General features: G+C 39.7%; 1 protein-coding gene across 2 annotated transcripts in view; it reads right to left on the bottom strand.

The window, feature by feature from the left end:
- Positions 1 to 2,191: 2,191 nt before the first annotated feature.
- Positions 2,192 to 14,171, bottom strand: part of CCDC50 (coiled-coil domain containing 50) — a 38,188-nt gene continuing 26,208 nt past the window's right edge. The window contains exons 6-12 of one of the 2 annotated variants that reach the window (XM_072142586.1): positions 11,644 to 12,144; positions 11,007 to 11,104; positions 10,405 to 10,449; positions 8,956 to 9,054; positions 7,024 to 7,097; positions 6,306 to 6,418; positions 2,192 to 6,092 (exon numbers count right to left, since the gene is read on the bottom strand). In XM_072142586.1, the coding sequence (XP_071998687.1) occupies positions 6,073 to 6,092; positions 6,306 to 6,418; positions 7,024 to 7,097; positions 8,956 to 9,054; positions 10,405 to 10,449; positions 11,007 to 11,104; positions 11,644 to 12,144 (950 nt within the window). In that variant the 3' untranslated portion in view covers positions 2,192 to 6,072. The remainder of the gene's footprint in view (positions 6,093 to 6,305; positions 6,419 to 7,023; positions 7,098 to 8,955; positions 9,055 to 10,404; positions 10,450 to 11,006; positions 11,105 to 11,643; positions 12,145 to 14,171) is intronic. The other variant, XM_072142587.1, reaches the window with a different exon arrangement.

Genomic DNA, 14,171 nt, shown 5'->3' with positions numbered 1-14,171 from the left:
AATCTCTGATTGTCACTCTTTGATATAAAAACAACTATGAAATAAAATGTCATATTACAAGCCAAAAACAAAATCTGCAGAGACTATACAATCTGCTTGAAATAAAGCAGGAAAAGGCAAAAAAAAAAACCCCAAAAAACACACACACACCATCTAGGGCAGTGATGGCTAACCTATGGCACTGGTGCCAGAGGTGGCACTCGGAGCCCTTTCTGTGGGCACCCAGACCATCACCGGACATGACTCCAGGTATATTCCTGCAGTCCCAGACAGCCCAGGACTTGCTTTGCACAGAGCTATTTTAAAGTGACAGCTGTACCTGGGAGTATTTTCTGCTTTATTGGTGTCCTCAGGGTGCTGGTATCAATGAAAACTGTGACAGAGCAGGGAGTATAAATCACGAATTAAATTTCTGTGTCGGCACTTTGCGATAAATAAGCGGGTCTTTGTTGTAGTTTGGGCACTCGGTCTCTAAAAGGTTTGCCATCACTGATCTAGGGCCACTAAATGCCCATGGATCATATCCCCATTTCCTATTTTACATGCTGTGCTTTTACTTTACATGGGCCTAGAAAAACACTTCAGCATATGACGAAATGAGAACGGGCACATGACGGCCCTGATAACTTATCTAGAGGTAACAATTGATAGAACTATTGCTAACAGTATGTGATTGGCATCAAAAAGAGGCAAGTAATACATTTGGCATCCGTAGCAGAGAAAATGGATGAAAGAAAGTTAAAGGAAATCTGATTATCTTATCTTATGTTAACCTCTACAGTGCACCACCAGTGCTTTGCAGAGGTTCAAGTCTTTAACGCAGGCATACCTTTGTTAGCTAAATTAGCCTGCTTGTTCCTTATAATAACTTTTATGTAAATGTGGCTTAAGTGCTTTGGGGGGGGGGGGGGCATTACTAGAGCCTCTCCAGCTTGTGGCATAACGTTCCCACAGGGGAACTTCTACCATTTCTACTACCTCCTCCGGCCCTGCCCCTACTGATGACATTGCCTAGTATGGGACATATAGCACATGCTTGCTATGCCCTCATGTGCCATGCCTGCTGTTACATACTGCAGCTGCTGACTTGAACAGTCACGGTGAGTAGCAGAAGACAGGGCATATGAGAGCATCAGGGGCAGATTAAGACTGCCATGGGCCCTGGACTGTATGAATGTTATAGCCCCTAGAAGTCTGAAATTCACTCCTACATATGGCATTAGAATCAAGCTTCTTTGGGAAAGGAGGATGTGTCCTTTCTGCCCACTTTCGATATGCGGCTTTAGAGGTCCTTCAAAGGTCCCGCAACTATTCTTGTGTACATGTATATTAAGAGCAGGAACAAATGTATGAGAATTCACGGGTCCCTTAGAAAGCTTGAACCAAGGGCTACTGATCAATCCACCTTTATTATAATCAACTACTGGTTGACAAGACAAGACAAGATTGTTAAATATACTCAGAAAACAAAATAACACATTCTCTAATTCATTGTTATTAACACAAAATACAGCCATAGACACAGACATAATTCCAACCTATCAGTCCTAGTGTTTACAATTTGGCTGTCCCTGGATACGACCATAAACTCGTTCTCCTGTACTACAGAGGGAGGGGGAAGGACAAGAGGCAGAGAGTACTACAGCCAGAGGCACTATAGTGACCAGCCTGGGCAGTGATAGGAGCAAAATCAGCAATAATACCGACTAAAATTGCAAAGTATGGGATTAAAATGATCTTTATTGTGTTAACATTACTAGGAGATTAAAATTTGAGAACTTTCTTTCACGGGCAAACCCCTGATGGTGCATTATAGGGATTAAATTAAGGCGTAGAATTCCTTAAATGTCAACACAAAGTAAAACTGAATGATTGAAGCATGCAAAAGAAAAAGGCAGAGACTTTCAGGGTCTATCCAGAAGACAATCTACAGACCCAGAAGCATTGTCCATGAGTTAGCCATGGCTTGGCTAGGTCACACTCCCCATCTATAGAAATCCAAGCGGTTATGTGTTCTAGCCCGACCACAGATCTACTGTCCTATGTTCACAGCGTAATTCCGGTATAGTTTGAATAGAAGATGCAATTGTACCAAAATATATAGACTGCATGCGGCTGTCTCTATAGGCCCCCGTCAAGGATATACACAGACAACAGCTGCTTTGTGTATTTTATTACCTTTCCCTAGCCGTTAGGCAGCAGGTTGATAACGCTATGATCTAGAAGACTAAATGTCGGTGTCACCAGTGAAGCAAAGCCAAACCACATTTCTTCCATTTTGAGTCTGCGCTACTTTTCAGAAAGGTGTCTGGTGCAATGTGCCCCTGTAATGGTATAGAGAGTGTGAACCTAAATGCTATATAGATAAGTTATGACTCCAGTATATCTAACACAACATATATAATGGTTTTTAACAAGTCCATGTATGTAAAGAAATAGGTTTCCTATAAGATACCCAGTAAAGTGATACGTTAGAGAAGTCTAAAACTTCTGCACGATTTACAATTCCTTGGTTGCTTTTAACTAACTTTAATTTGCTATAGAAGTTTTGTTGGATCCCATTCATAGTCCCTACTAAAGTCCCAAAATCTGTTTCATCGGTGTAGTGCAAAGATTTGTTTGGAACAACCCAAAATTAATTTGGGCTTTAAAGAAATGATAACATATATATAATATATGTTATAGTTGGTTGTTCCCATTACATTCATTCTATTACTTCAGTGCAATTTTATTATACAGATGGAGGATCAATAGAAAATGTCATCACAAACTAAGAAAATGATCATCAAAATATAGAAGTATCTTTTATGCAAAACACACATCTTAGATCATTACGGGTAACATTTAATTATGCGATTAGAGTCCTGAGATTATAAATCCATGGTTCATGAGAATATTAATATGCCCAATATGACAATTACCTTAAAGGGATTTTCCCACTTACAACACTTATACCTTATTGAACAGAGGATTGCTGCAAGCACCAGTGATCACAAGAATAGAGGTCCCAAGTGCTGTTGATGGAGCCATGACAATCATATTGTGTATGGAACAGTAACCACAAATAACAGGTGACCTCCATCCACCCTAAAGGAATAAACATCATGGTTTGCTGTGGATATGCACCATCAGTGAATTGTAAAGGACCCTTATTCTGGTGACCCAACATGTCTTGACAGTGGGACCCCAGTGATCAGACACTATAACTTACGGATAACAGACAATTGTTACTGGTGGGAAGACTTCTTTAAAAGGTGCATTTTTAATGCAAAACCATTTTATAGTTTACATGTGAAAGTCATACTATGCAGCATTTCTTATTCTGCATAGCAGTCAAAGGGAGAAAACGGAGACACAACCATACACATTTGATGTTCATACTTACTTGGATTTATCTATTGAAAAAGGCTAGATTACTGCAGAGGGAACCTGTCAAAAGAAACAGGCGAATAATCCACTTTGTTATACTATGTTTACCATGTTATACTAAAAACTTCAAACCTTCCACATTGTGTTTCTTGGCCCATCATGGAGACATCATTCAGAGAATCAAAGTCTCAGGTCTCAGAACATCCCAGCTACTGTGATTGACATCATGCACCAAACTTCTGGAGAGACCGTTATAATGTCAATTACAGCAAAGTGGGGAGAGCTTGACTTCAGTGCTGATCTCTGACTTTATACAACCAATTTACATCTCACAACAAAGTTGATTTATCTGCTCAATGCCGCCGCACTGGGCCATGAAGGAAACATCTGGAAGGAGTTCACTAGCTTGACAACGTGCGGTTAGTGGTTTACCATGTCAATTTCTGCTGACAAGTTCCCTTTCAAATCCCAGCTCCATCTCTCCACTATGGGAGCTCCCCTACAGTTGTTTCTCAAGGAACAGCTTTCCATTTGCTACTGTAGCTTTGAAGTATAATAAATACTATAACCGTCAACCAATAAAAGATAAGTAATGCTATGCATTTACAAATATCTAAAACCTTTTGTGCTGATTACTGTCGAAATTCTTTAAAACGGTGGTCAAATGGTAATAACTATTTACCGACTGTACCTATCATTTCACCTTTTACATACAAATAAAAACCTTTCTAGTTACAACCAGTCAGATTTCAGCTGTAAATTTACTAGCAAAAGTTAAAAAAAAAAACATTGTCACATTGTCTGATTGTTTGCTACATGTAATGACCACACTTCTATAAGCTCCAGTTTCCAACTTAACCTCTTAAAATTTACTATGACCTTGTCAAATAAAACATGGATAATCAACAGACCATGAAAAGTGAATTTGCTTGAGCGTCCAATATTCAACCCCCATAAAAAAATATAAGAACTAATAAAAAATAATTTACCCTTAAGTTGACTATGTTGCAGCATCTTCAAAAGTCCAAAAACAGTCATGCTGGTTAAAAAATACATCAACAACATCCTGGATAACAGACTGGATCACATTATAACAATAAATATGAAGAAAATATAAAATACATGGTCTTGTGCAGCAAAATCTGGCTGCCCAGAGCAAACACAAACTTAGAGTGTACAAAATGATCAAAAATGGCACTTTGATTTCTTTTTCCTGTACATACATTGTGCAGTTTTAGTCATAACACTGGATATTGGTTTATGTAAGAATGACAAACATGATACAGCATAGACTAGGTGTAACAAGCAGCTTTTCCTGAGGAAATACAAGAATTTGATTTTTTAGAATAAACTTAGAAGGAAACCACTGGTTCACAGTGAAACTAGGAGAAGCGACTGTATGTTCCGTAGGAATGTTCCCACGTGAAGAGGTGCTACTAGACAGGTTTACAATTCACATCAAGCCAAGGCCTAGAATTTGTAACATCAAAACTGCCACAAAATGGTTAGCAAAAAAGTCCTCCCTTTCCTCTCCTCTTGCCTGGATATATGAAGATATGGGTGTCATGGGATGAGTAGCTTTTGATAACAACATTGTTCTGTGATATGCATGATTTGGAGAATGTATATGCTATATAAGATTGTGTGTGGCCATCAGGTGCTGCCCACTAATTTGAGTTAAAGGGGTTTTCCCATTTTTAAGGATGTATTCACACTGCCGTATGGGGGACGTATATACAGTGGAAGTATATACGGCCTATATACGTCCCTCATAGATGGCAATGGGCACATGCCGCTCTACGGGAGTGGTACAGTACCGCACAAGTGTGGCAACGTACCGTTCTGTACCCTGTGAAAAGATAGGACATGTCCTATCTTCTCTCGAAATACGGCGCCATGTTTCTCTATGGAGATGAGCAGAGGTGAGCAGTGCTACGGTACGGCGAGCACACGCCAGTGTGAATGCAAACTAAGTAAGATGAAATGTTATACAATTTTCCAATATTTCCAGTATGCCTCAATCACAAGAGATATAATTGGTAATGTACAGGCAACCTGATCCAGGTCGTCTTCTAAAAACGTTTTTTTTTTTTTTTTTTAAGTGCAGCAGGAGGGTCTTGGCTGAACTTTTGGTCAGCTCTGGCAATGGTTCTCAAAAGCTTTAGAGCAGCCACACGGACCGAGGAAACTAGTTTTCGTGAAAAATTTATGAGGTTGGTTTAAAAAAAAAAAACAAAAAAAAAAAAAACCCCAACATATATTTCTAAACAATGGGATGCTTTCTGGTGATTCTTTTCTATGAGACCCTGTGCTCCTACTTTAACCAATTCTAAATAATAGAATGATCTACATGACTTGAGTGAATGTAACCGTCGTCCACCGAGTCTTCATTACATGTACAGTAAGAGGATTTTAGTAAATGCTAGCCACAGTACATGGGCTTCTTCACGCCAATATAATAAATTACAATAGCCAATGGATTGTATTACTCCTAGTGAGTCACAGAACTGTAGTTACTATTAAGTCCATGTTTTTAGCAGAACCCTTGTGCAATAGAAGCTTGGTTAGCTACTTGAAGCCGTAAAATGCTGAACAGTGTGTCGCAAGAGGGGCAGACAAAGGTCTTAATGGTTTGTGCCCTGATGCATCAGTTATTAGGTTTCTCTAGACTTGTGAGCATCAATGTCAAAAATGGATTCATTTTCATTGTCTATAGTAGGAACCTGAAAAAGAAAAAAAAATATGTTGAGTACAAAATAAAATATAAAAGTTGAGAAAGTTATAGATTTTCCTTCATTTATCAGTCTGGGTTTTTCACACACAGCATTTGCAATTAAATTGTTTATGCATTTGACCTCAATCATAGCAATTCCAGAAACATCCTAATAGGGTATTTGGCAAGGAGCAGAAAAATGTATATTTCTTTTGTAACATACCTTTATGGGAGGGCTGTGACCTAGACCCAGATCTTGGGGAGCCATGGGTATTGCGGTTTGTACAATCATGATCATCATCACTGTGATCTTCATCAGGTGCTGGGGGAAGAGGCCTGTATAATAAAAAGCAGACCCCATCAAAATAGCCACCAAACAAGCCTTATGTGTCTGTACATCATACAGGATCAAGGGATCCATTCTTTCCTTTTGCCATGAGTTTGAAAGTCTCTTAAAGGGGTTTTCCAAAGAATTCTCCTGTTTATTGCATTGCTACAGACTCTGGAATTTTCATCCATATGGAAGTTCACAGGAGCCACTTCAGGCAAGCAGTGGCCTAAGGTGCTGGACAGCCTTCCACTAGATTTTCAGTCCATTTATTTGTAAAAGGCAAACACCCAGTATATAAAAGTACTCCAGGACAAGGGAACGTTCAAAGCTTTCGGAAAGCCAATAGTAAATTTATACACTATGTAGCAGGACATTTGTTTGGTTTTCACAGATTTATGGAATCAATATGAAAATTGTGGAGAAAACTGAAAGCTAAAGATGTGGATAACTCCTACTTTCTACTATTAGATTTTTGTATACGAAAAGGAAGGAATAAGTTGGAGCAATAGTTATATAAAAAATGAGAGAGATTAATTATAAATATATAAAATAAATACCATTATTAGCTACAACATGAATGATAACATTAATAAATGTACATTATAGTTACCTGTATGGTTTATCACTTCGGGAACGGTGTGGTTCCTCTCTTGATCTTGGCCTACTTTGCTCGTGTGAATTTAGCTAAAAACACAAAAGTTGTGTGAACCCGGGAAAGAATATACCTTATATACTCGAGTATAAGCCTAGTTTTTCAGCACAAAATTTGTGCTCAAAAACCCTAACTCGGCTTATACTCGAGTCAACTAAAAACATAAAGACAAAACTCACCTTTCTGACGTCACCCATAGGTTCCCTTCTGTCTGAGACAGTCTGAGACAGAAGAGGACCTATAGGGGACGTCGGAAAGATGTTATTTTTTTTCCTACTACAGGGGCTGGGCAGGCTGTATGCTACAGGGGTTGGGCAGGCTGTATGCTACAGGGGCTGGCAGACTATATACTGGGAGGCTGTAACCAATGCATTTCCCACCCTCGGCTTATACTCGAGTCAATAGGTTTTCCCAGTTTTTTGTGTTGAAATTAGGGGTCTCGGCTTATACTCGGGTCGGCTTATACTCGAGTATATACGGTATGTAACAAGCACTGAAACAATAAAAGGATTTTTGCAAGTAATTTTTGTTTAATTATTTTTTATACTTTTATTATTCCGTCATCCTAAGGTTGAATGACTATGTGGGGGCATCAAGAAAGTGCCAAGCAGAATTTAGCATGGCGTCTTTCTTTACCATATTATTTGTTAGGTACCGGATTGGATAAGGTACAATTCACACAACTCTCTTTACCATGAAGTTAACATTATACATACATGGATGCCCGTTTAAAAAAGGCATCAAGTTCCTGTAACAGTAAACGTACTATTCAAAGAATATGCCATTTCATTTTGTATGACATACAATTCCTTTTTTTGTGATTCAGTTGTAGATTACCCCCTCACCCTACAGTAACGACCAAGATACATTTCTCCCTCCCCTTACAGTACAGACCAAGATACAGTGCCCCCTCCCCTTACAGTACTGACCAAGAAACAATGCCCCCTCCCCTTACAGTACAGACCAAGAAACAATGCCCCCTCACCTTACAGTACTGACCAAGATACAGTGCGCCCTCACCTTACAGTACTGACCAAGATACAGTGCGCCCTCACCTTACAGTACTGACCAAGATACAGTGCGCCCTCACCTTACAGTACTGACCAATATACAGTGCCCCCTCACCCTACAGTACCAACCAAGATACAGTGCGCCCTCACCCTACAGTACCAACCAAGATACAGTGCGCCCTCACCTTACAGTACAGACCAAGGTACAGTGCCCCCTCACCCTACAGTACCAACCAAGGTACAGTGCCCCCTCACCTTACAGTACTGACCAAGATACAGTGCGCCCTCACCTTACAGTACTGACCAAGATACAGTGCGCGCTCACCTTACAGTACTGACCAAGATACAGTGCGCGCTCACCTTACAGTACTGACCAAGATACAGTGCGCCCTCACCTTACAGAACTGACCAAGATACAGTGCGCCCTCACCTTACAGTACTGACCAATATACAGTGCCCCCTCACCCTACAGTACCAACCAAGATACAGTGCGCCCTCACCCTACAGTACCAACCAAGATACAGTGCGCCCTCACCTTACAGTACAGACCAAGGTACAGTGCCCCCTCACCTTACAGTACAGACCAGGGTACAGTGCCCCCTCACCTTACAGTACCAACCAAGATACAGTGCGCCCTCACCTTACAGTACCAACCAAGATACAGTGCGCCCTCACCTTACAGTACTGACCAAGATACAGTGCGCCCTCACCTTACAGTACTGACCAAGATGCAAGACCATTTTAAAGTACAGACAAAAACAAAACTGGGAATAATCCATATTTGTCCTGACTATAGTTCTTATGCTAAATTATACCCTGAACATAATAACAATTGATGGAAGTGACTATATATAATTCTATAGACATTGCTGCCACCTACCTCCCGTTCATCTGGTCTCTTTCGGTCTGACAACTTTTCTCTTCCTTTAGATTTCTTATAGGATTGTTGCTCTTTCTCCATTAGCCACCGTGCCAGCTCCTATATTTGAAGAATATATACACCATTTAAAAGCTTAAAGAGTAACTGTAAAGGTTATTTTTTACCCACAAATCAATAGATCTTGGGATGTAAAACAACTTTGCTGCATATATATTTTATATTTTTCAGATAAGAATTCACTTATGAAAAAAATGAGAGATCATGCTCGTCATTTTTTGAAAAAGCCCATTTTTTTTTAGGGGGCATATACTCCGATGGCAATTTTAGCTTGATTTTTTCCTCCTTTAGCTACACCTTGTTTTCGTTCACTATACGAGACTTTTTGGGGGGACTGTGATGTTACTGTGTTTTTATAATAAGACTGATTGAGGTGCAATATGAGTATTAAGGTCTGAATGGCTGTTTATATTTCCAGGGTTACTTCTGTTTTTGTCAACCAAAAAGCTTTTCGGTCACCTTTTTAGTGAACGAGGGCTCATTAGTGGTATAAGTCCGGTAGACCTTCTCACCACACCTTAAGTATACTTGCATACTTATAATTTTATATGTTATGTATAAAAGTGTCTGTCCAGCAATGTTTCCTTTATTAGACATGGTGGCCGCTGCACGACCGGATACGCTCACAGTGCATTTGTACAAGAGCCGCAGCTTTTTGATACTACGCAAGCGACTTGTGAGCGGTATGAGGTAACGCTGCCTTCTGTCATGCGCAGTATACATTTGCAGATGCCATCCACTCTGAGCAGGATGTAATTTGGAAGTAATTACACTATGCAAGATCACTGTAACTGTACTTGCAGGTCCTTGCAATATATTACTGTACACTGTCACTATTGATTGTAAAAATGTAAATAACTTTTAATTAGTAACCTAGTTACGTAGTAACTATATGAATTTATGATGATGATGCACTGCCATCATGATATACAAATATGGATGTAAAATATTATGTTGTAAGTATGTAAGTATTACATAATACATTGACCCCATCCAATTTAAACACTTCCTGTATAACTCACTATTGCTCAACAAAGGCTTCAGTAAGAACCACAAAAGTTAATTGAAAGAGACCAGCGCTCAGCAAATTCATGGCGTGCCTAGACAAAGTGCTTGCTCCGCCCTATTAACCTACCTAATAGAACGCTATGGGGCTGTGAGCTAGCCACAGTTTATGCGGCTACCACACGGTCATGTGCATGAGGCCTAAATTCACAATTTATATTCTATGCTACACAGTAATTTTTGACTCGTTCAGTTTTCTTGAAACAATCATCCATCACTGACCATACTGTTTCATACACCCCTCAGCATTAGTGGAAGTGTAACCCCCTAACACTATGTATACACTGTGTGTTTAGTTATAAATGAATAAGATGTTAAAATCCCCACCTCGTCTTGTGCCAACTGTGCCGCTCTGTAATCTTGAGTATTCACCTAAAACAAAAAGCAAAAAAAAAGTTCTCTTTCAGATAAATGTCAATGACTTATTGTAAATTAAAGAATTTAAAAATGTATTGCGACAAAAAAATGAAATAACGAAACACCAGGGCATTTGCATCACATTCACACATACTGAAGGAGCTGTCACAAGTGGCTCGTGTGTAGCATTTACAAACGGTGGGTAACCAGCACCCAATGTCTTGCATTGTTACCTGTCAAAAGTGCCAAGTGTGACCGCACCCTAAAACAACTAGATGTGGGTGTATTTAGTGCTGAGCTGATAACACTGCCTACTCTGAAGACACAACTAGCCCTGAGAAAGGAGGCAAGTTGGAAATCTGTTGTGGCTCCCAAAGTTTTCCATACCCAGGTGGCATCACCACAGCAGGAATTTTGTATCTACAGTAGGGCCTGGGCTCCCCCTTTCTTTCAACAACCATGTATTGTTTTACAATTTTCTTAATAAAACTGTATGTTATTTTTTTATATGCAACAAAATGAAAAGGAAAAGTTAAAAAAAAAATATATTGTATTAAACCATTTCACATTACCCTTAATTCCTCTTCCTGAAGTCTCCTGGCGATCTCAGCATCTCGGATATCTCTGCTTCTACCTTGAGGTCCATCTCTGTGACCTTTTGAGTGGTGACCTAATTCAAAATTATAACGCATTACAATTTAAGAACTGTGACAAATAAATATATGTAGAAACACACAGAAACGCAATTGGTTTACCCGATTTTACAAAGCACGAAAGCTCTGAATTAGAGCAAATATAAAGGTTTTATAGCCACCAAAAATACTTCAACTATAAGCAAATTTGTTTTTATTTATTTTGTTAATTGGGCAAACTTTATAGATCTCAAGATGCCTTAGAGAGATTCTTATTAGCAGGTGCATAATCTGTAAAAAGGGCAAAGCAATTGCATTCATTTACTGTAGAATAAGAAACCAGGAAAGTTACCACAAGCATCATGCAAATCAAATAGAGCCGATTGTAACAATATCAAAAATGGAAGATAGAAAGGATAGAATGGCAACTGCGAAGAATACAGGTCTGAATGGAATCAAGTCTCATGATTCATTATACAAGCACCGTAAATTTAAAGAGAATGTGATTGGGAAAGATGGATGACATCACTACTGCAAAATACCACCACCACTACATCTATCACCAGTTTAACAATACCTGATTCTCTGAATTGTCTTTCATCGTGTGGAGAAGGTGTTCTCCGCCTGTGCCTCTCATACTCATGGTCACCCCCAGTACCTCTTTTGTGAGCTCTTGAATAAGAACTGTCCTGATGTTCTCTATTACTGGAATGTTTTGTGCTCAGGTCATGGCTTTGAGATCTCACCCTTCGAGGCAAGTTTTCAATGGGATTCATCTCATTTGCATTCTCGTAATCATGATCCTGGTGTTTACTTGTTCTAGGAGGTGGTGGCCTTTCAGGTCGGTCTCTTTTGGAAGAAGTCTTACTGATATGGTTTTCTTGCCTTTCTATGTGATCTCTGGGAATAGACCTCGGTTCAGCTGATCTTCCTCGTTTTCTATCATCATCCTCATCATAGTAGGTAGACCGCTCCGATTTAGGAGCACCCCTTTCCTTCCGATTTCGCTCAGGCCTTTCATGCCTATGGTGTCTATCATATTCAGGTATGTGTTCTTTACGCCTACCCCTATGGTGGCCTAGTAATGGAGGAAGGCCACAAGAAACAATAAGTTGAAAATCATCAAAGCACAGTACTATACTGTAGTGTTGGTGCACGGACACTTATTTGTACACATTATAGTGCTGAATTGTTAAATTCTTTAATATGGTACAACCTGCAAAGATTTTTGAGAAAAAACATCCACCCAAAATATGAACTTAGTTTTAGGCAATCTCACACTTAGGAGAATCTGATCCCATAATGATTTCATCTATGGGCATTATGTGTGGCCATTTATTAATAATGGTGAGCTAAACTCTTTTGAGCGTAGTTGAGTTGGTTATGGACATGGCCTGTGTAGTTCAACATGGGTCCATTTGTTTTCAATATATTTACTGAGACACCATTGTTTCCATAGACTTAATAATACATAATAACAATAATAATACCACCATGAGATAGAATGTTGATCCACAAAACACATCTGTGAAACATGACAGCAAGTTGAAAACCGCCAAGTAAACCCTAGGATATTGCAGACTATTGACTGTCCTATGTGTGTCTGTCAATGGGGATGGTGATTGCTCCAGCACCTAGAAGTTACTGATACCTAAAAAATTTTATAATTTACTTAAAAGTGATGGCTTGTCACATCAATCTGGAGTAGAGGCCCTTTTTTATTGACAATCCCCTTTGGGTATTCTTGTACAACCCCCCCCCCCTCTCCCTTTGGATACTCCAAGGATTCCAAAACATCTGTAACTGCTGAGTCAAATATCAGATCAATATTTGATTGTGGGGTTCTTAACTCTTCTTAACGTCCATTGCTCAGCTTTGCCTGGTATTAGAGGTTAGTCCCATTCATTTGACTTGGTTGAGGGTGTAGTAAAGAGTAAGAAGCACATGTATGAAGTTATGTAGTAAGTGCTATGGTCCCTTCAAACAGCTGACCTGTGAGGGAGCAGAGAACCAGGCAACCTCCACGCTTAAGGGATCATTCAGACTAGCGTTTTTGCGGATGACACATTGACCCATTGATTACTATGGGTCTTTTCATACATCCTTTTTTTTTTTTTCACGGATGTGTATACAGTGAGAAAAAAAAACTGCAGCATGTGGACCACGAACCTCCATAAAAGTTAATGGATCTGCAAAAAGCCGGACGGCACACAGATGACATCTGTATGCGGTCCATCTTTTCTAAAATGTTACTAGGCAACCAACTGGACAGGCCAAAAAGTAGTTAGAAACCCATCCGTGTTTTTTTTTTTGCAGATGTGCAGCGGATACACCTGTGGGAATGAGCCAAGGCTGAATGAACAACAGTGACTTTGTTCTGTCGAACTCGCGCCATTTGTCTATGGGATTTAATGGCCCAATGCAAAGCAGCAGCAGAACGGAAATAGGCCCCTTCCACACTTGCGAGTGTGATGCGATGAACTCGCATCACACTCGCAACGCAAGCTGCCGGGAACGCACGGCCCGAACGCTGCACCGCGGGAGTGAACTGACATGCTGACATGCTCCCGCGGTGTTCCAAGTGTGGAACGGGCCATACTGATTTTAGTTCAGCAGTACTACCCTCGAGGTGTGAAATCCATAAACTTTCTAGTGTACAGCTTAATATCAATGTGTTCGTATCAATTCAGAAGATAAAACCCTTTAAAGTAAAATAAAATCTCCCCACATAACTAATTGTACGATACAGAATTGAGCAATAGTCAATGGTCTGAAATTCTGTAGAAAAAATGTAAGTTAAAACAACAACAGCAGTATATATTATCAGTGGTAAGGCAGGTGACTTCCTATGCTGAAAGCAAATGACCAACGTTCTGTAATAGCTACAGTTTACAAGAAAAACCACTGCACTGAAATCCGTGAAAAGGAAAGAACATACAAGGGCTGAAAATAACCATGTGGTATTTGGCAGGCGGTAAGAGTGTGGGGGTTACATAAAAATTGTAGATTTAAAGCGCAACTAAACTTTCAACCAAGTTTTATAACTCAATAGTGCAGATGATAATAATGAACCCTGTAATATACTTTATTAAAGAAATCTCCTTC

Source organism: Engystomops pustulosus, chromosome 3, assembly GCF_040894005.1.
Source record: "Engystomops pustulosus chromosome 3, aEngPut4.maternal, whole genome shotgun sequence".
NCBI classification, from domain to species: domain Eukaryota; kingdom Metazoa; phylum Chordata; class Amphibia; order Anura; family Leptodactylidae; genus Engystomops; species Engystomops pustulosus.
Note: the sequence above shows the minus strand (reverse complement) of the source record. Positions and strands in the feature narration are given on the sequence as shown.